The sequence below is a fragment of the Eubalaena glacialis genome, chromosome 8 (assembly GCF_028564815.1).
Source record: "Eubalaena glacialis isolate mEubGla1 chromosome 8, mEubGla1.1.hap2.+ XY, whole genome shotgun sequence".
Lineage (NCBI taxonomy): Eukaryota > Metazoa > Chordata > Mammalia > Artiodactyla > Balaenidae > Eubalaena > Eubalaena glacialis.
The window spans coordinates 87,568,602-87,591,148 of NC_083723.1; the positions used below are offsets into that span (position 1 = coordinate 87,568,602).

At 39.5% G+C, this 22,547-nt stretch overlaps 1 protein-coding gene across 3 annotated transcripts in view; it reads right to left on the reverse strand.

Moving 5' to 3' along the window:
- The window catches only part of ELMO1 (engulfment and cell motility 1), a 560,600-nt gene that overhangs the window by 346,923 nt on the left and 191,130 nt on the right, over positions 1–22,547 (reverse strand). For all 3 annotated transcript variants that reach the window (XM_061198670.1, XM_061198671.1, XM_061198669.1), the window contains 5 exons: positions 15,323–15,474; positions 12,896–12,974; positions 6,627–6,677; positions 1,961–2,083; positions 417–548 (listed from right to left, as the gene is read on the reverse strand). In XM_061198670.1, coding sequence (XP_061054653.1) covers positions 417–548; positions 1,961–2,083; positions 6,627–6,677; positions 12,896–12,974; positions 15,323–15,474 — 537 coding nt within the window. The remainder of the gene's footprint in view (positions 1–416; positions 549–1,960; positions 2,084–6,626; positions 6,678–12,895; positions 12,975–15,322; positions 15,475–22,547) is intronic.

Below are 22,547 nucleotides of genomic sequence, written 5' to 3' on the forward strand. Positions count from 1 at the left end.
ACTCAATTTGATTTTGATATGAAATCGATGTATGTGAATAATCCAATCACTAGCCCAATGATAAGATCCATCCCACAGTTGCCATCACCCATTTAATTCAAATAGAACCTTAAGCCTCTTGTGAAGTAGATTTAATGAAGTCTAGATGCTTTCTGGGCTAACTACTCTTGGTTACACTTAATCAGAACTGAATAAACAAACTCAGTATTAGTCACACTTGTGCAAGTTATTCCATTTCACTGCAGCCAGAAGAGATTTTCATGTGATCTTGTTTAAACCAGCTAAACATCTGGAAAATGTGGAAACTATTCTGTAAGGCACAAGAGGACCACACGCTTGGAGGAGACATCAGTTATGTGGCTGAGGTCAGGCCCCAGGATGCTGGAAGGAGAGCTTACTGGAGATGGCTTACTTACAATGAAGCCAAGTTTTTTATAATCCCGGGTGTACATGGACTTGCGCTTCTCCATGCTGCCGCTGCTGTTATTTGGTTCAGACTCTGCATCAAAAGCAATTCTTCGAAGTTCAAATATGATGTCCCGCTGAGCCTGAAGGGGTTAGGGAGAAAAAATGGGAGGGGGAGAGAGAGCTGCCTTCACTGTGTGACGTTACATCTACTCCCTCGTTCCCCAGGGTCTAAATGAATCACTGCATACAGGCAAAGGAAAAACAGATAAAAGGCAACCAATGTCCTAAGTTACAGCTCTGTATACTTCTTTTCCTCCTGCCACTCTCCCTGCTGGTAGGCCCTGGCTTTATTCCACAATTACCCTCACAGCCAAGCCACTTGGAGCACTGATATCAATTGCCTCGTGAAGTTCTAAATGAGAGCCCCAAATATGATGGAAGGCTTGTGATTGAAAAAAAAAAAAAAAGTTAGAGGACCTGGGAGTCCTGTACTGTCAGAAATAAAGAGGCACGTAAGGTTTATGAACAATATGTAAGTGACAAGGGATCCCTAACTCCACTGAGAAGTGACGTCATAGAAACAAACCTTAAAAATGGTAAATTTTCTGTGAGGCATATTTAACCACAATAAGAAAAAATATATCTTTTAGATAAAAGGAGGCGGTTTCCAAGCAGGGAGGGCTGTTTCACCTTAAGACACATTGCCTTTCGTACTAGAAGTAGTAAGACAGTCGCATCTCTCTGGGTGATCGCACTTGGTCTTGCCAAAAGCGTGGGGCATGTTAGACAGCTGCTCGAAACCTCTCCATCATTCCTAATCTCATGGCCTCACGCCATGAATGAAGTGTTGCGGTGGTTACACACTTTGCATGTGCATCCACATCTGCTAGAGATCAGACCCTCACGTGCCAATAATGAGTGTTTTCCTTTCCAAAGCTGCAGCGCTATTTAAGTTGAAAATGTGCTACAGCAGGGCGCCCAGCTGTTTCCTCTCACTCCGTCCTCACATAGTAAAGTTCCCCCAAAGCGTTTTGGATCGAGACTTAACTTTTCATGCACAACAACCAGAGACCTAGAGAGAATTATAGCAAAGAGACAACTGACAAAGATGTAAGCCCAGAAATCAGATGTAACCTGGGACCTCCACCCGTGGCACTGATCACTGGAGAATGGAAATTACTCCTTCAGCCTGCAGAATCAATCTCACACAGAGCTACCAAGTGGCTATGTGTTCTGGGAACTTGACTCCAAAGCTATCGCCGTTGAAGGTATTGGGGCCAAGGGCCAACGTTTGCAGCCATGTGACGTCAAGCTTTCTTATCCAATAAAGAAAGAATATGCATGTGTTTGATGCATAATGAAATAATTCATTTATTTTATTCTCTGATCCTAGATTCACCTAAATTTTAAATCCATTCCCCTAAGTCCTGAGATGATAATAAAATAATATTATCATCATCTAAAACCTCCTGGTTTCCAAGTAGCCCAAGAAAAGACTTTTAATGACACTCTTTCCCACACGTGCTTTTACCGTTGTCTAACGAGCACTCACCTGGTCCTGGGGATCCATCTTGGTCATCATCCTGTCTTCCAAAAGGTTAAAGGTTAGCACCTGCAGCACGTACAGCTGGTGTGCCATTTCATTGTTGATGGCCCGCTGAGCTCGGATGACATGCTAGGGAGATGGTTCACAAGTGAAATTTTTTTAAACAAAGGAAGAAAGAAAAAGCAAATAACCTAAGTTACCCCCCCATCATGATGCCAAGCAGAACCTCAGAAGTCCTTATTTGGAAGCAAGGGGGATGTAAGTGGGTGGAACCGCCCTGCAGGAGAAAGATGAGCACACAGGTGACCCTGGAGCATTCCTTTACATCTCAGGGCCCAGTAAGGTTCCTGATCTTTAGGCCAGAAGTGGAGAAAAGACCTACTGTGTGCAGTGAAGAGTGGAGGTGGGGAAGGAAGTGGAAATTCAGTGGTGATTACACTCATATAAGTCAAGAGAAGGTGTGCCTGAAATGAGAGCACCTTGAGAAAAACTATGGATTTCTACAACAGAAGCATTGCTTGCCTGCAGTAGAGAAATAAATGGTGCATATGTATTGTAAGCAATTTTCCCATCATCTTAACCCTGCAACTGTCTCTGACAAGTGATCCCACTTCTCAACGGGGAGAAGTTTTAGAAGCATCACACAAAAGCAAAGTACCTATCAGGTTTGTAGTTAATTCACCGTGGAAACTGTACAGTAACTACTGTCACCACAATGCAGTGAGTGAATTTATGTATATTACTTTTTACTCACCTGTCACAATGAATTTTTTAAAAATAAAATGACCCTTCCCCTTTGAAACAGAACCAAAATGGAACAAATATAAAAGGAGTGGCAGGAGACAGATATGGGGGCCTTCGCCCACACCAGGGTTGGGGTTGAAACGGGATGCAGCATTTGGGTCTAAGATACATCTGACTTGTCAGAGACCACCGTTGTGCCTTAAAACTGCCAACAAACCAGTCAAAGTGGTGAAACACCCGTTCAAATGAGTTATTTTGAACGTGCCAGACCCAACCACATCTTGCTGTCTCAAAGAACTTTCTCTGGGTGCCCCCCAACCTGACGTGCACCTGGACTCCTCAGCCGGCTCTGAGCACCATGTCAAAATAAGCAATTGAAGAAGGAGGGGTGGGGTGAAGAATGAGGAATAGAAGGAAGTGGCTGAACCAAAATTATGGAGGTTGGGGGGTGGGAAGCCAGGCAATGGGATGGGGGGAGAATCAAACCTCATATCTTCCAATCTTCCCAATAGAATGTTAATTCATAGTATATGTTGAGTATCCAAAGTGTATGGGTACTAGAGCATATGGGTATCTATTTTATTAGCAACTCAAAAGTATCTGCACTCCAAGTTATTGCCAGAGAATACCAACCTTGAACTTCCAGCCATCAAAATCTCATATAAAAAGTCCCATTGAAACAAACTGATCTTTGAGACATGATGGCTACAGTCATTCCACCCACCCCATCTCTGGGTATTCTAACTCCAACTGCCTTACCAAGGCAATACCAACAACAGGCTAAGACCTTAATTCCAAGTTTCTACTCCTTCATCTCCCCACTCTCCTCCCCTGCACAAACACCTTCACTGCACTATACTTTAAAATCACTGCTTCACAATCTTGAGAACGAAAAATGGAGCTGGAGTAATCAGGCTCCCTGACTTCAGACTATACTACAAAGCTACAGTAATCAAGACAGTATGGAACTGGCACAAAAACAGAAACATAGATCAATGGAACAGGATAGAAAGCCCAGAGATAAACCCATGCACATATGATCACCTTATCTTTGATAAAGGAGGCAAGCATATACAGTGGAGAAAAGACAGCCTCTTCAATAAGTGGTGCTGGGAAAACTGGACAGGTACGTGTAAAAGTATGAAATTAGAACACTCCCTGACACCATACACAAAAATAAACTCAAAATGGATTAAAGACCTAAATGTAAGGCCAGACATTATCAAACTCTTAGAGGAAAACATAGGCAGAACACTGTATGACATAAATCACAGCAAGATCCTTTTTGACCCAGCTCCTGGAGAAATGGAAATAAAAACAAAAATAAACAAATGGGACCTAATGAAACTTCAAAGCTTTTGCACAGCAAAGGAAACCATAAACAAGACCAAAAGACAACCCTCAGAATGGGAGAAAATATTTGCAAATGAAGCAACTGACAAAGGATTAATCTCCAAGATTTACAAGCAGCTCATGCAGCTCAATAACAAAAAAACAAACAACCCAATCCAAAAATGGGCAGAAGACCTAAATAGACATTTCTCCAAAGAAGATATACAGATTGCCAACAAATACATGAAAGAATGCTCAACATCATTAATCATTAGAGAAATGCAAATCAAAACTACAATGAGATATCATCTCACACCGGTCAGAATGGCCATTGTCAAAAAATCTAGAAACAATAAATGCTGGAGAGGGTGTGGAGAAAAGGGAACACTCTTGTACTGTTGGTGGGAATGAAAACTGATACAGCCACTGTGGAGAACTGTGTGGAGGTTTCTTAAAAAACTAAAAATAGAATTACTATATGAATCAGCAATCCCACTACTGGGCATATACCCAGAGAATACCATACTTCAGAAAGACACAGGCACGCCAATGTTCATTGCAGCTCTATTTACAATAGCCAGGACATGGAAGCAACCTAAATGTCCATCATCGGATGAATGGATAAAGAAGATGTGGCACATATATACAATGGAATATTACTCAGCCATAAAAAGAAACGAAATGGAGTTATTTGTAGTGAGGTGGATGGAGTTAGAGTCTGTCATACAGAGTGAAGTAAGTCAGAAAGAGAAAAACAAATACAGTATGCTAACACATATATATGGAATCTAAGGGATAAAAAAAAAAAAAAAAAGGTCATGAAGAACCTAGTGGCAGGACAGGAATAAAGACACAGACCTACTAGAGAATGGACTTGAGGATATGGGGAGGGGGAAGGGTAAGATGTGACAAAGTGAGAGAGTGGCATGGACATATATACACTACCAAACGTAAAATAGATAGCTAGTGGGAAGCAACCGCATAGCGCACGGAGATCAGCTCTGTGCTTTGTGACCGCCTGGCGGTGTGGGATGGGGGGGGGTGGGAGGGAGGGAGATGCAGGAGGGAGGAGATGTGGGAACATATGTATATGTATGACTGATTCACTTTGTTATAGAGCAGAAACTAACACACCATTGTAAAGCAATTATATTCCAATAAAGATGTTTTAAAAAAACAAAAAAATCACTGCTTCAGGGGGCTTCTCTGGTGGCGTAGTGGTTAAGAATCTGCCTGCCAATGCAGGGGACATGGGTTTGAGCCCTCGTCTGGGAAGATCCCACATGCCACAGAACAACAAAGCCCATGCACCACAACTACTGAGCCTGCGCTCTAGAGCCCGCGAGCCACAACTACTGAGCCCGCGTGCTGCAACTACTGAAGCCCACATGCCTAGAGCCTGTGCTCCGCAACAAGAGAAGCCACCGCAATGAGAAGCCCACACACCGCAACAAAGACCCAATGCAGCCAAAAATAAATAAATAAATAAATAAAATCACTGTTTCCACCTTTATTGAGAGCCAGTATAAAAAATAACCGTATTATGAATCCCTCTGTGATTTCTAAAATGCCATTCTTGGACCAAGAATCTATTAGAATGTTCTAACAATACCCGTTTCAGATTCCAATTCCAGGGGGCAAAATATGTCATCCCCCGAAGAACTGGGGTACCTCTTTTATCGAACAGTGAAAATTACACTCATATGGTTTCTCTTTATCCTTAACAGCCAGGAAGTTTAACATGAAACTTGATGACAAATTGTAGTCATTATTATTGGCTTTGGGTTCTAGAATATTTATTTTCTTTGCCCTCATAAGGTTTTTAATTTTTAAAGGCCTCATTGTATTGGAATGTGTGTGTGTGTGTGTGTGTGTGTGTAACTGTAAGCTTGCAGAACTCCTTTTCAGAATTACACGAGCACTTTTTTTTTGGTGAGCAGAAGAATCAATCACACATGCTTCTTTCAGCCTTTGGTTAAAAGTCAAGTAGCAGATAAGGCCTCAGGAAATCTTGCTATTTGATTTACTTCTAAACGTTCACAACATAACATGTAGAGCTTCTTTTCCACTGAGGTTTCAGGTCTTTTTCGCATCACAGTTAATGAGTGGGTTTCATGTCTGTCTTTCCTGCCTTTCTCTAGGAAAGGGGCCCAGGAAAATGATGGTCGAAATTTCAGGACTTCTCTCAGAGTCTGATATGTTTCCAGCTAGTTTCCTCACTAAAAACAGTATAAGCTCATACTGGTGGAATTTTTAAAGTCAGGGAGCCCCTGATTTCCTTAAACGCAAAGCTAAAGCTACAGTGAGTATAATAAACCTGCCCCACCGAGAGAGACTTCCAACCCTTCCTGCCAGAATGCGTTTCTCTCTAGAGCAGTTCCAGAGATGCTCTCCCTCCAATCATGAGGCCATTCCTGTGGGAAAGCTTTGTTTATTCCATTTCCAAAAGCACACTTTTTCCTCCTTTCTAGTTACTACTGCTTCACCACAGAAGCAAGTCACAGAACAAATCACAAAACCAAGCCAAAAGAGGAGATGAATAAATACACCAGACCATTCCTTCCCAACAAGGTGGTCACAGCACATAGGTACTCACTGTTAAGATGATGGAACGCAGTTGCTTCTGAGCCAAAATATTCGCCATCTCCTATGGAAGAAAAACACACGGACAGAAAAGCTTTGGTTAGAAAGATACATTTCCACATAGCCCCAGATGACTTTATCCTGGGGCGTGCTTCAAAACTGGATATCAGCAGTATTTCTTACCAAAGAAAGGACTCAAGTGGACAGTAGTATTCGAATTACTTTTTGAATGTTGTTTAGATAACAAAGCAGTAGCCAACAGCAAAGGAAGGAAATCTGGCACCTGCAAATTTCTTTTTTTTTTCTTTGTTTTCTTGGGAATTTCTTCCTTCCAGGAAAAGGTAAGTGCTGAATAAAAATCAAACACTCCAAATGAAAGCAATGGCTCCCCACTGGAATGGCTCATCAGCTTTTATTAGACTGTATATGTGCAGAGCTTTTACTATAAGGCAACATAACGCCTGCACAGAGGAGATTCCAATACTAGAGAGCCATCACTTTAAAGGTCTAAGACTTCTAAAAGCCATTTCATCTTAATCTGTGCAAAACCAAAGAGTGAGTAGTACATACCCCAGGGCTTAATAGTCTATGCAAATGAACTGAGTGAAGTTTTAGCAAAGGACAAACATCTGGGCAGATGCAAAGCCCAGGGGGGCCGCACTCAGCATTCCTGGGCCTCAATTCTGCAGGCTGTGCTTTGTGCTTTGGCCTGCCTGACTGGCATAGAGGATTTGCAGGTGATTTTATTAAATGAAATGATTCACAGATGCCCTTTCTGAATACTGTCAAACAGATACTAAGGGGAAATGAAATAGTTGAACATAATCTTGGTACAAACATCCCAAAGGAAAAATACTGCTCATATTCAGGAAGTCACTTGAATGTTGTTTTCTGGTGGGGGGCAGTATTTTTAGTGTCACTACTCTTAATGAGTAGAGAAGAAACTAAGCTATGATTTAAAAACACAACCATGAATTCGATCAAGGTCAAAATAAACTTGGAGATAGCAAGGAGAACTCAGAACACAGGGAGGAAGTACGAGGGGGCACACAGGCAGGGCTGGACAGGGGCAGAATGGGAGTGCAAGGCCCACTTTGTGCTGACAAAGGGAACGTGGGGACTTACAGTCAGAGGACAATCAAGGATGTCAACACTGCTCTCTACACCAACCTAACGGCCATCGCCACCACAGAAAGGAAAGCCAGCAGGAGAGAAGAAGGAATGGAAATTCAGAGCACTCTGTTAGATGTTACAGCTTAATTTTAATGCCCCTGCTGACCCGCTGCATTGAAGAGAAAAGCACACAAATACGCTAAGGTGATCTAAAAGGGCTAGATGGCATCAAAGTCAAAATCCAATACTATACTACTATATATAAAATAGATAACTAATAAGGACCTACTGTATAGCACAGGAAACTCTACTCAATACTCTGTAATGACCTATATGGGAAAAGAATGTAAAAAAAGAGTGGATACAGGTATACATATAACTGATTCACTTTGCTGTGTAGCAGAAAGTAACACAACATTGTAAATTAACTATACTCCAATAAAAATTTTTTAAAAACAACGACAACAAAAACAAAATCCACTACTAAGTCCTCTTCCAACCTCTTGAAAACAAGAAGGCAAGGATGAGGACACCATCGGAAACAAGTTAAATGGCAATCCAGAAGGAAGTGCCCTTCCATGGGTCGCAGAAAGCCATGCCTTCTTCCTGATCAAAACAGAAAGGTCCATCTTTTTTCTTCTTGGATCAGATGAAAACAAAAGGCCCAACGTTCTTTTATAATTCCTTTTCTTTAATAAAAATGAAATTATTGCTTTATTGACACACAAACAAAAAGAAAAGAAAAAAATTCTCTGTGCCTATGTCAGCCTATCGACTTAACAATTCTTAAAATAAGTTAGATGGGACAGTATATTTCCAACACCTACTAGAGCAATTATTATAATGATCTGTTTACAATATTTATCTTCTGCATAAGAGTGTGGTCTTCTCAAGGGCACAGAGACTGTCCTTTTCATCTTTGCATTCCCAGCCACAGCACAATGGTTGGCACAGAGTAGGCAATGAATGTTTCATAAAACATCCCGCTACCCTCCTAAAGGAACAGGAACTTGATCAGAGAGAAAACAGAAAAATCCGTGTCCACACCATGGATTTTTTTTTGCCCAATATTAAGGAATGGTTTGAGTGAACTTGAGAATCTATGGAGAATACTTTATACCATTAGGATGATATAAAACTATATAGATAGATATGACTATGGATATGGATACAGGCATACCTCAGAGATATTGCAAGTTTGGTTACAGACCACCACAATACAGCAAATACCACAATCAAGTGAGTCACACTAATATTTTGGTTTCCCAGTGCACATAAAAGTTATGTTTACACTATGCTGTAGTCTGTTAAGTATGCAATACATTTTGTCTAAGAAAACAACGTACATACCTTAATTTTAAAATACTTAATTGCTAAAAAATGATAACATCATCTAAACCTTCATAGACTCATAATCTTTTTGCTGATGGAGGGCTTGAAATTTTGCAAGAATTACCAGAGACACCAAGTGAGCAAATGCTGTTGGAAAATGGTGCCAGTAGACTTGGTCGATGCAGGGTTGCCACAAACTTTCAACGTGTAAAATAACACAGTATTTGCAAAGCACAATAAAGTGAAATGCAGTAAAACGAGGTCTGCCTGTATAGATATACTGACATGGAAAGATGTCCACAAAATCTTCCTTAGTTTTAAAAGCAGTTAAAAAAAAACAAAAAACAGTGCATGCAGTATGATCACATCTAGTGAAAAAGTGATGTCTGCAGGAGAGTCTTTGCACAAAAAGCAGGAAGTAGGACCATGACAGTCCCACAGGTGTGAGTAGTTGCAGTGGTTCCCTCTCTGGGAATGCAATTATAGGTTTGTTTAAAATTTCTTCCTTTGGAATCCGTATTTTCGGATTTTTCTATCAAATCTTTTAACTATAGAGGGGTTTTTTAAAATAATGCTTATCAAAACCATAAATATTTGTAGAGAAATTTGGAAGGGATCTGACCAACTTCTTTGCCATGAAAATAATAAAATAAATAATGGCAACTAGTTGTAAGAAAAAGGATCCACTTGCCCACCTAATAGCTATCCCCTCTCCCACAAAACAAGCACCCCTTCCCTTTATTTGGGCAGGAAAAGGGAGAGTCTCCAATACCTGGGAGGCAGGGTAAAGCATGACCCAACCCCCCACCTCCCAGGGAGGCTGACAGGAGACCATCCACAGAGGATGCAGTTATATCCCAGGCTCAAGTTCACTGCTCTCTCAGGCAGGCCAACTCAATGAATGCCAAACAAAAGTATCACCCAGGTCTGCCTGCCTAGTAAAAAGATCTGACTTTAGTCATATTTTTCTTCAGTAAAAGCAGAAATAAGGTATAGGTACTTAAAATCCTTCTAAATTCATTAACATTTTGAAAAATAAAGAAAATCCAGATAATAGAGTCCTACCAATGTGTTTGAGCCCAAGTTGCAAAGAAATGTTGAAATAAATAAAATTTTTTGACTGAAGTGGAATTTATCCAATGTCCAAAAGCTTTAAAAAGACAAACAAACAAACAAACAAAAAAAGGGACATTCCTGTAAATCCAGTAAATAAGTGTTTAGAATTATGTTTTAATCTGATTGGAGTAAGAAAATGGGCTTGATGTCTTTCAGGTGTCAGTAAGTTCTTTACCAGGCAAATACAAGGCCATTCTACAGGTGATGTCTCCTTGACCGGCATTCAGTGGGATGCTTTGCAGATAAGAGCAAGAATGAGGCTGGGATTCTAGCTTTGACTCTTATCAGCTCAGCAATCGGTCAAGTTCTCTACTTCCTTCGACTCTCAATTTCCACATTTATAAAATGGAAATAATAAGACTGTCTATAGATATGAGAATTAAATGAAATGACATAAGACACTGAACATGGCATGGTGCATGGCAAACCCTCAAATATTATCATTGGTGACAGGCTTTGGGAAATTTTCCTATTTGCCAAAAAAATTCAGACCTTTCAATCTTTCAAAACATAAGCCAATAACAATATATAATATACAGCAAGATGTCCCCAACTAGCTTGATCTTCTGCTTTAAAGGCCTCCACTGATGTTCAGAAAATAACAACAAATAAACTTTTCTTCATTATGAACTCGAAATAATTTTGAGCCAACTCTCTCTTAACTCACTAAAAAGTACTTTAAAAATTAAAAATCAAAATATTCCTTTTCTTGACCAAAAATAATCACTGATTCATCTTAAATTCAACATAGTTTATAAAGTCCAAGTTAATTTTCTATCGACAAGTATCGTCATTTTTATTTCAAAGACTAAATTAGTCATATAATACTTTGGATTTTCTGCTGGTTGATATACACCCTATCTTTCTTAGTTGAATTGCTTTCTTAAATGGTTTAATGTTATTAGACTACCCTTTGTGATTTATTATTAATATAGGAATATACAGCCAAACTGTACCATGTCAGTCTCATAGAGCCTAATTTTTCAAAAATAAAAAAAGATTTGATTAGCAGAATCCAAACCTAATGTTAATGGTATTCCTAATATAATGGTATCCCATTATGTTTTCATTGTTATCATTGTCCTGGAGTCAGCATAGATTGGCATCTAATTCCCTACTTTTCCATGGTCATTCAATTCCAATTCAACAGATTAACAGTAGTTTCAGTGTAACAGAAAGATGCAAGGTGTATGCATCTTACTCGTGTCTAGATGCAGAGATCCAAGTGAAATCGTAGCACTTGGGGTGAGCATGAGCTTTCATTTCCTCTAATCCAGCCACAGGAAAAAAGACAGTCTCAAGAGGTCCGATCAGCGTTCTGGCCTGGCTCTTGACCTCACTCTACAAGCGGCCATCAGTGGCCTGGCCAGTAGAAGGATCAAGCTTCTCAATGCCCATGTCAGGCTTATGTATGTGCTGCCCATGTCAGGCTTGTGAACATGCCCAGGCAATTTGCTGGGATGATGGGAATTACCATGAGCCCAGTATTTAGATATAAATATATAAGGAGCAGCCCTACCCATGATCCCACCTAAGATCTGCAAAGCCACCCTTAAAAATCCAGCCTGGAGCATAGGCTTGGGGAGGACAGGCACCTCCTGGCTCCAGCCAACACCAAACCAAAAGCACAGGAAACTATAAAGCCACTCTACTTATTGTGCAAACATAGCCCCTAGGAATGAGCAAGCAATCCTAGATGGAAAACAAACCAGAAACCTTCACATTTAGCCACTGAGATTTAAAATCCTTGGCAACAAAAAAATAAAGTAAAAAAATAAAATTCTTGACACAGTGTTCAGTAGCATGCTAGCTTTCTAAATTCTTCTAAAACAATTTATTGGTATCTGTCATCAAGCTCCCCAGTACACTTTCTAAAGGTTGAAAAATCTCATATTTCCATCCAGTTTGTAAATGAAGTAAATTGTGACCAAGGTAACAAGTATGTTATGTTGATGGAAAAAAAAACAGGAATGGATTCTGAGGTGTGAACCAAATTCTAAGACATACAAAAACCCACTTCTTCTACAACTGCTTTATAATAGTCCTTTCCCTAGGTGAAGAAGAACCAATATCAAAGGGTAGATTTCACGTAGGTCCATTTCAGGGGTTCCCTCCTCTTGTTTGCACAGAGGAGGGGAAATGAATTGCTCAGTCCTCCTGGCCACATCCACACACAGAAGCAGAAATATCACCAAGCAAAGAGCCCCTCTCACAGATGAACAGTTATCTCAACCCCTGCAGCAATTTTCACCTTCCCTGTCCTGTCTTCTCACCTTCCCATCTCACACCTCCCTGGGGAAAGCATGACAACTCTCAGGGTCTACGTTTTCTCATCAGGCAAATGGGGACAATCCCTCCCTGGACCCAGTGAGTATCCAATGAAATGACAGAAGATCACAGGGGCTTCTAACTCTGCATCCACCACAGAGGCAGAGTTTCATCTTTATTTCATCTCTTTGTTCTGGGCTTCTATGTTGGGTTTCATGTGATGAAAGGGCTCTACCGCTGGAACACTCCTAACTTTCCTCATCAGACAGGGGCTTGCCCATCTCCACCTAGTTCCCACTGGATCTGTGAATGATCCCAGGCTGTCCAGGCAAACCACTGAGCAGCAAGGAGCCCCACAGGAGTTCCTGGGATGGGAAGGGGAAGGCTCTCTCTGCACCAAAAGTTGCCAGCACAACTGGGCACAGTTTTTAATACAAAAGAAGTGCAACTTACCTGCCTCTTCTCATCAGGAGCCTTCAGGAAAAGTGCATTAATCACTGCAATGGTATAGGTTTGGATTTCTTGATCTGTCCTGTAAAGACACACAGTAATACAGAAAGTCAGAAGAGGCTACCCCTGAGTTAGACCATGATAAAGCTCATGATTATTTCCCCCCAAAATAGTGAGAGAGAAAGCCAGGACCTAGAAAACACATTCAGCACTGAAAAAATATTTCGACCATCATGAGGCTGGAAACACAGCGAGGGGACAATTACTATTGCTAGCCAGACAAAACACGCTCAGTGGAGATCACCCAGACGTACAGGTGGCCAGCTGGCTCTCTCCGCTTCTCCTCTATTAGAGTCAAAAATATGGACCAGGGGATGTATGTGTGTATGTGTGTGTGTGTATGTGATTTTCTGTTTGATGCATGAAGTATACCTGGGAATAGTCCTGGGTATCCCTACATTCCTGGGCTTATGATAAAGGAAACTGTTTTGTCTCCATGGCAATAATATTACATATTCTAAAAATCTATTTCCCAAATAGAAACTTTTTTTTTAATTTAACATCTTTATTGGAGTATAATTGCTTTACAATGTTGTGTTAGTTTCTGCTGTACAACAAAATGAATCAGCTATATGTATACATATATCCCCATATTCCCTCCCTCTTGTGTCTCCCTCCCACCCTCCCTATCCCACCCCTAGGTAGTCACAAAGCACGGAGCTGATCTCCCTGTGCTATGCAGCTGCTTCCCACTAGCTATCTACCAAATAGAAACTTTTAAATAACAAAAGAATAGGTTTTTATGTTTACAAATTTGCTTTTCACAGGAATGAAATCGGAAATTTCAAATGAAGCCAAGATCTAATGTTAGCTGCATGGTAAATAGTAAATAAGAAGGACCCAAGGCTAAGGAGCAGAGGCCTATAGGCTGTATTTAGAGATAATTTAGGAAGAGGCAGAGCTTAGAACACAGCCTTTGGCAGGATGAAATTCTAAGCCCAGTGCCCCACAGGCTGGCTGTGTGGCCTTGGACAAGTTCACGGGGTGTCCCTACACAGCTTCCTCATCTGTAACACTGGGTAAAAACACTCTTATTTCAAGGAGCTGCCTTTAGGATAAAATGAGGTAATGCATATAAAATCTTTAGTACAGCACTTGGCAAATGAGAAACTCTCCACTTGGCAAAGCGCTCTATAAATGCACAGTGATGCCCTCGAGATTCAGAGAAAAGATACAGACTTTTAAGTTGATACAGTTCACATTCAGGGACATGTGAAACTGGTATTATTTCCAGAGAGATTTCACACAAAATCATCATTTTAGAGCATGTGTTAATTTTTCCTGAGGCCACAATCCATAGCCTGTGTGACTTAACATTTTACATTCTAGGCACCATCCCCCCTCCATATGAAGGAAACATCTAATGCACTTTGGTAGTTTACATTATAAACACAGTCAACATTTTCGGTATATTGAGAACTACTGAATACTCCCTCGCATCCCCATCCTACACCCCCAACCCAAACAGGCCAATCAGGTTTCTTCTTGAAAATTTGCCAATGTGACCTGAGAGACCAGGGGCGGCAGTTACTGGGAGCCAAGTCACATGACTGCCAGCCAGTACGCTAGAGAAAAGGCCTGTTGTGAGGACTCCAAGGAGGCCATAGTTTCTGTCCTTCCCAAGGCTTAGCTACTTAAGTCATTCCTCGGTTCTATAAAGTGCGCCAGTATCCTTTCAATAAACTCCCTGTCCTAGCTCAGGATGCTTCTTGCCACCTGCAATCCAAATACTTTAATTGATAAAGTGGCATTGTACAAGGGATTCCTTCTCAGGCTTGTATCATCAGAGGCAACCTTACTAGTTACCTAAGCATAGAGAGAAGGAGAGATCCCCAAAGACCGAAGGCTGCTAGGGCAGCTGTCTCATAGCTCAAGCCTCTTAAAAAATACGTATATTATAGAATACACTGATCAAAGGTCATTGTAATCACCTGGAGCCTAAGAAAGAAGCCTGGCTTTAAAAATTCCTAATTAAGTATGAAAATTCTCATTATATCACAGAAAGCACTATTTTATATGATTAAGGATAAAGACTCTGTTGAGAACTTAAGAGAACAAATTGTCCTATTGTGTCTTATTAAAAGTAAAACTCTACCGATATCTGCCAACATTGATCAGAACTGAGTGCCTACCAAGGCACTGGGGGCAGACCAGTGACAAGAGCAGGCAAGGGGAGCACCCAGGGGCAAGTAACTGTGCCATGTCAGTGTGATGGGGGACAAGCATGGGACATGGTTTGATTATATACCAAATCAAGATTCTTTTTCTGTATATTAGTCAAACCAATATGAAACCGTTCCCAGGGGGTTTTGGTGGCTGTCCACCTGAAGCATTTTCCCTTCCCACTGTGGTGGAGTCACTCTTGCTTACCCTTGAAGATGGGGAATGAGTTGGCCAATAGTGATCTCTTGTGCCACCTTCTGGTAGAGGTCATGGCTGTTGAGCACCATGGACTCCAGAATGGCCAAGGACCGCTGCAGGATGGAGACGTCTATGGCTGACTTGTTAACAAAACTTGCTATCTGAAAACCCAAGCAGGACACAACTCATGGTAAGCAGAGCAAAGAAGTAGAGAAGGGAGCAAATCAAGTAAATCGGGAGCTCATTTAAGAAACACCAGACACCGAGGACGAAAAGTACCTGGAATAGTACTATTACACAGAATAGTCAGAAACGCATGGACTCAACAATGATTGTTCACCAGCTTATTACAGACCACTATTTATATCCTATTTCTCTAACTCAGTAATAAGCAATCTTAAAAAGGAAACAGCTTCAAAGAATTATTCTGTCTGGTGTTTCTGGAATGATTCTTCTGAGTTTCAGCTTTCAGGGGCAGACAATTTCAACACATATACTGTAAGAACTCTTGTGTTTCTCTGAGACAGTAATTTCAACATATATTAATAGCCATTCCCTTCCACTTCCAGGCTACTCCTTCACCCACACAATCCGTGACTTTTATGTTCTTATTATGCTCCTGTTACATTCTTAAGCGACTCACACAAATCACACTTGTCAACACAATGCAACTGGCAACTTTTCACTCACTGGCTACTCTCCTTTTTATTCAGTGAAACACTCTTTCCCCCATTCTTCCAATTTCTTATGGTTAAAATAAATTCTTCTCATCTCTCTCAAATTTAGCAAACAGGAAAACATTTAAATTAGAAGTGTTAAAAGTTAAAATAGTCGTTTAAGCTCTAAAATACATTCCCTAAGGAATTAATCACTAAAGCCTCAAACATAATAAACCACAATGTAAGAGAGAAGTAAAATAAGGGTTAGAATAATGGATCACAGTAACCCAAACACATGGGTACCATGAAGGTTTTATTTTAGAGGTCTCATTAAAAGTTATTACTGTCTGTTGACAACTCACACTAAAATGCTGTTATTATATCATCATAATGACTGCTTTCTTAAAAGCTAAATAATTTGGTTCCATGACAAATTGACACTTACTTCTCCCCCCCCCATCAAAACTAATTTCTCCCTTTCTGCTGTCCCACTGTCCCCTTCTCCTCATCCTCTCTCCATCACTGTACAAGATAAAATGCAAAAGGACCATGACAACTGACAGTTACCAGCTCAACTGTTTTTAGCCCAATGACTCCCCAGTGAAAGTAGGGGTGAGGGGTACAGATATCAACACCCTCTGTGCCTCCAGATACACCTGGATCTCAGGGGGTGAAAAATAAATGACATGGAGAAATAAAGTAACATGATGATTTTATATTCCAAAAAGCTATTATTTTATAATACAGACTACAGGAAGAGTATGAGAACTTTAAGATTCTCAAAAGACTGCTTTAGCTCCTTTCACAGCTAGTAAACTTCTCTAATGTGTTTACTGTCCCTGCCAAGCCCTCGCCTTAATCCTCATAGTCTGGGTCAGCTCCCCTATGATATCTATCATGCCACCTTTCCTTCTCTAAGGCCAACTTTCTCTCACCCAAATCCAATGACCCTCATACCGTGCTCATGGTTTAACACCTAACTTAGATCTCTTCTAAATAGAATATAAATTTCTTTGACTTCCCCACCAGCACCACCCCAACCATTTTTCATTGTCCCAGTATAATTCTTGGCACTTATTAGAAAACTGAAGAACTCACAAAGAAGTGCATTGACAATAACTCTGATTTCTCTGCACTAATTCTATTCTCCTTTCATGCTCCTTTTCTTGTCTCCATTTAGTAAATTTGGATGTACCTTTAAGACTCCATGGAGAATCCTCCAGCTGAGAGCTGATGGTCAACCTCCCTCCCCCACCCTCTAGCCTTCATCCCTTCTTTGCATTCATTCAAGTAATATGTATTGACCATATGCTATGAAACAGGCTTGCACTGACCTAGGATCTGGAAATCAAGAGATGAGCAAACACACATGATTTTTAACTTCAAGGACTTTATAATCTAGCACAGACAGACAGATTAAAAAGTCATTTACTATGAAGTATGTTACATGCTTATTCTTGGCATCCAAAAGTATACCTCCACTTAGACATTCCAACAAAGCCTAAAATTAAATGGGCTAAAAATCAGTCTCATTGACTTCTTATTCCTGCCTTCTCAAGTATCGCCTTTCTCGAAGTTTGCCATAATCATTAGTGATTAATAGTCTTAGTTCCCTACTTTCTATTTCCATGGACACATTTGCAATGTCTCCCCTCTGATACACGTTCAGTTGTATATACACAACACTGGCCCACGGTCCAACTCGTTCCTGGGTTACTAAGACAGCATCTTCTTCAGTTTCCTCTATGTTCAAGATTTCCCTCTAATACAAATTTACCCTTTACTTCCATAAATATCCTGTGACAGTATTTCCTTTCTTGAAATACTCAGTCAAAACTCTCAGTGTTTTCCTGGTATGAAGCACACTTTCTTATAATGGGTTTTAAAGTTCTCTGCAAATTATTAACTCTCACCTGCTCCCAACAGGCTTATACAATGATGGTAAAACAGGCTATGGCCTTTGCTTTCATTCAGACATTGTACCCCACATATATGTTCCATTTCCATTTGCCATTTTTATATATTTCTCTCTCATGAAACTAACCTGTTACCTTCCTCAAAGTATTGTTTAAAGTTAATCTTTTCCATCACTTCAGCTCTTCCTTGACACACAGATCCCATCACTTCAGCAATCCTGAAGCAGGGTACAAAATTTTGTGTAACACACTAAGCTGGCAGAGAGCAGGCACACAACTCATTAGAGTCCTATGCACAATTCTGTAGGAGATACTAGTCGTTTTTTGAAACTAACTTCTATCTTTTGCCTTATTTGTCAATAGTTTTAACTAGACATCTAAATGACCCAATATTGTCAACAAATGAGTACTAATAACCAAGGCATCAGGGCTGATCGAGCAAACATGATGACTGTAGACAGGCTCCTTATTGGTGCATGGACAAATTTGTGACTGTATAAATGTTATTTTCTATGTCTAGTTTAAAAACTATAGATCGTAGTATAGCTATAGAAGGTTAAAGATTGTCTGGTTAAATTTTAATTTCCCTTGTCTTCCCAAAAGTCAATAATGACTTCCTTTGCCTTTAAATTTTTCCCAACTCCATTTCTGTACTTTTGGTCAACACAGGTGAGCCGGCCTAAATCAATCAAAGTACAGCTTCTTGAAAGTAGGTCTGTATCAAAGGGAAAAAGAGGTAGGAGGAGCTAACAGTAATTATATATATTACCTCCACATGCTTCCACTCATTTAAAAGTGTTACCTAAATAAAACATAGGAATATTTGGGTGACTTTTGAGAAGCTAAGGGTCATCACATGAATCAATGATACAATTAAAATTATATAAACACTTCTTTGAATCACTTAGATTGAGATCTTAAAATTATCCTAAGTTATCAAAACTGAAAAGATCCATGGAGAACATGGAGCTCCACTCCCATATTTTAAATTATCTGGGCAGAGGCCCATAAATCTCTCAAGTTTTTAAGAGGCAAAAATTATTGGGTATCTAAGCTGAAACTGGCTGGATGTTTATCCAGGCACTGAAAATACTGCAGGGTGAACCAGGCCCTCCTGCAGAGCTAAGCTTTCAAGAGTATTTGTATAAAACTTTCCTTCCAAGAAAAAGCACTGATATTATACTTGGCTAGGGGAAAACCAACTGGTAACACAGAAAGTTCTAGGTTGTTTTTTTTTTTCCATTTCTTTCCTCTCTACGCCTTCTGACCCTCTCCCTAAGAAGCCAAGTCTTTAAAAAGCAACAACGTTATATATTGGCATCAAGGGATTCCAAGTTTCAAAGTGTTTATGAAATGATATTATTTATTACAGAAAAAGTTTGTAAACTAGAATCTAGATTCACACATAACAAAATAGATAGTGGAGAAGGAGACCAAGGCTGGCAGGGGAAAAATATTGCTCCAAAGTCGTATGAATTTGGCATTAATAGGAAGCCAAGTCTGGACCACAGAGATAAGCATCTTTTGTCAGAGCATTTCCTAGTTGATTTTTGTCTAGATAAAGCTCCATTTAAAAGACAGTTGCCTGTATACAATTCCTGGGTTGTCAAAGTGCTGAATTTGATCCAGCTAATGAATAAAAAAGTTAACCTTACAAAAACTATCAATTATAAAGTCATTTTCTGATGACCATTTTTTTTAAAAATTCACATAAGGAGTTCAGATTTAAGTACCAATGCAGAGAAAACAGAATGACTAGGAATGAGGATAGCATATATTAAACGTGCTGCCTTTTGAAAAATATTTAATTTTTAACTTAAACTGCCAAGACTGCTAGTCTTTGCTTCCTTAGATCTAATATGATTTTTATTTAATTTCAGTGAATGAAAACTGTTTTCATAAGCAGTTAGAAAATTAGATTATTGTCATTCTCTCTAACCACGTGTCACATCATTTAAAGAAAGACAGCTTTGTAATTCCTTTATATTCATAACTGAAGTTTTAATTGAAATATATTTAAATACAGTGGCACAGTATTCTCTTCTTTTGTTCAAGTTTTAGGGTTTAAAAAAATGCTTCCAAAGCAAATTTCACTCATTCATTTCACAGAAATGTATTAAGGTCTTACTCTATGCCGGGTTCTAAGGATAGAGACAGGAAGAAAGCTATGGTTCCACCCTCTGAGGACTCATGGTCTCTTGGGAGAGCCAGTCAAAAGAACAAGAAGTCCTCAGAAATGTGATAAGTGCTGGAACAGAGGCATATACAAGATCCAAGGAGAATGGAGAGCAGAAGAAATCAGTTAACTCTGCACCAGTGAGGTCAGGGAGGGCTGAACGACAGGCAACGCTGCTTCAACAAGACTGTTCTTCAGGAGCTGTTCTTTCCTTCACTTAAAACACAGGTGCATGATGATGGGGGAGGGAGCCCTGACCCGGGGGACCAATGACACCCCACTCTCTATAACCTCACTCAATCTCCCCAAGTCACTTTGTCCTCATCTCCTGACCAGGAATAGCAAGACTAACTGCTCTGTTCTGCAAAGGATTGCTGTGGGGATCAAAAGAGATAATGTGGGTGAAAGCATAACATAACTTCAAGGAATTCACGTTCAGAACAGCACTGTTTTTATAGCAAAAGAGGCTCTAATATCAGAAAAGCAAAGCAATTTGGATGTAGGAAAGAAAGGCCTGCCATAAATTCAGAATGAATTGAAAAATTCTGTTAAGTATAAAAAATCTGCAAAATCCAGTAGTTTTAGATTTGAACTTACTTCCCTAGAACTTTTGTTTTAAATTGAAGTCCAGTTGATTTACAATATTCTGTTAGTGTCAGTACAGCAAAGTGATTCAGTTTTATATATGTGTGTGTACATATATACGTGTGTATATATATATATGTGTGTGTATATATATATATGTATATATATATATATATATACTCACGTATATATATTCTTTTTCAGCTTCTTTTCCATTACAGGTTATTACAAGATATTGAATATAGTTCCCTGTGCTATACAGTAGGTCCTTGTTGTTTATCTATTTTATATATAGTAGTGTGTATCTGTTAATTCCATACTCCTAATTTATCCCTCTCCCCTTTACCCTTTGGTAACCATAAGTTTGTTTTCCATGTCTAAGTCTGTTTCTGTTTTGTAAATAAGTTCATTTGTACTATTTTTTAGATCCCACATATAAGTGATATCATATAATATTTGTCTTTCTCTGTCTGACTTACTTCACTTAGTATGATAATCTCTAGGTCCATCCATGTTGCTACAAATGGCAATATTTCATTCTTTTTATGGCTGAATAATATTCCATTTCTCTAGAACTTTTATCTTGGAAAGAAAAAATACAGCAATTTGTTCTCTGCATTCATAATCTAATGCTTGCATTTCCTGTCACCACCAAAGGAAAGTACTTCCTTACACATCAGGATTTCCTTGGCTTTCTCTTCTACAGTCATTTCTCCTTTTTTTAGCAATTCATACCATTGACAAATATAGGCAAAAAGAGGCTTCATCCTTCTTTGTATGTTTTCTAGGTGGTTCCCATTACTTGCTTCTCTTGGCTTTATGCCCTTATGTAGGAAAAAAGGATTCAGAGGTGCGTCAAGAAGGCCCTGGGTTCCCAATTGGCCCTCCTCTGAAAAAAAACAGGCAACATCATGAAGGCGTTCAATCTGCGGGGCTTCTGCTCCCAACACCCTCAATGAACAGACTAGGGGCCCTTCTATGCTCTTCAATTCAAGGCAGTGTCTCCCTCCAGGTACTGACTAACTTCAAAAGGAAAAGAGATAACTTCACAGTGGGGAGACCCAGAGGATACCACCTTATCCACATAATCAAGGTCAACATCACCATTAATAAGCATATTAACATCTCATGCCCTAATGTGATGCTCTGAAAAGGGCACAACATTACTTCTCTAATATTCTTGCTGAAAATGCATAACCTTAATTTAACCATGAGGGAAATATCAAAAAACCCAAACTGAGGGACATTCTACAAAATAACTGACCAGTATTCTTCAAAATTGTCAAAGTCATGAAAGACAGGGAAAAACTGAGGAACTGTCACATTGGAAGACACTAAGGAGACATGACAACTAAATGCAGTCTTGGATCCTGGATCTGGTCCTTAACCAGAGAAAGGAAATTGGTAGAAAAACTGGTGAAATCAAATAATGGTAACAGTATTACATCACTGTTAATTTCCTAGTTTTGATAATAATACTATTATTACACAAAATGTTTAGGGAAACTGGTTGAAGGTTATATGGAACATTCTGTACTATTTTTTTGCAAATTTTCTATAAGTCTACCATGAATTCAAAATAAAAGTCTTTAAAAACTCAAGTGACTCATACTGGATTTTGCTTTGATTTTCCAGCTTTTGCACAGACTCTCTGAAATTCTTTATTTTAGACAACCCTTCCCAGGAATCTAGACCTATAAGATAAATGTATGAATTCCAAACAACTCTTCATTCCCAAAAACAGCAGGAAGAAAAGATGCCAATACATTTATAAACCATTTCACAAATACAAAGAGAGGAAAAATAAGTTAACAAATTAATAAATAATAATGATTCTTGATTTAATACTACATTTAATAGTTATAAAGTCAGGGCTATTCACTTTTGGTTAGAAGATT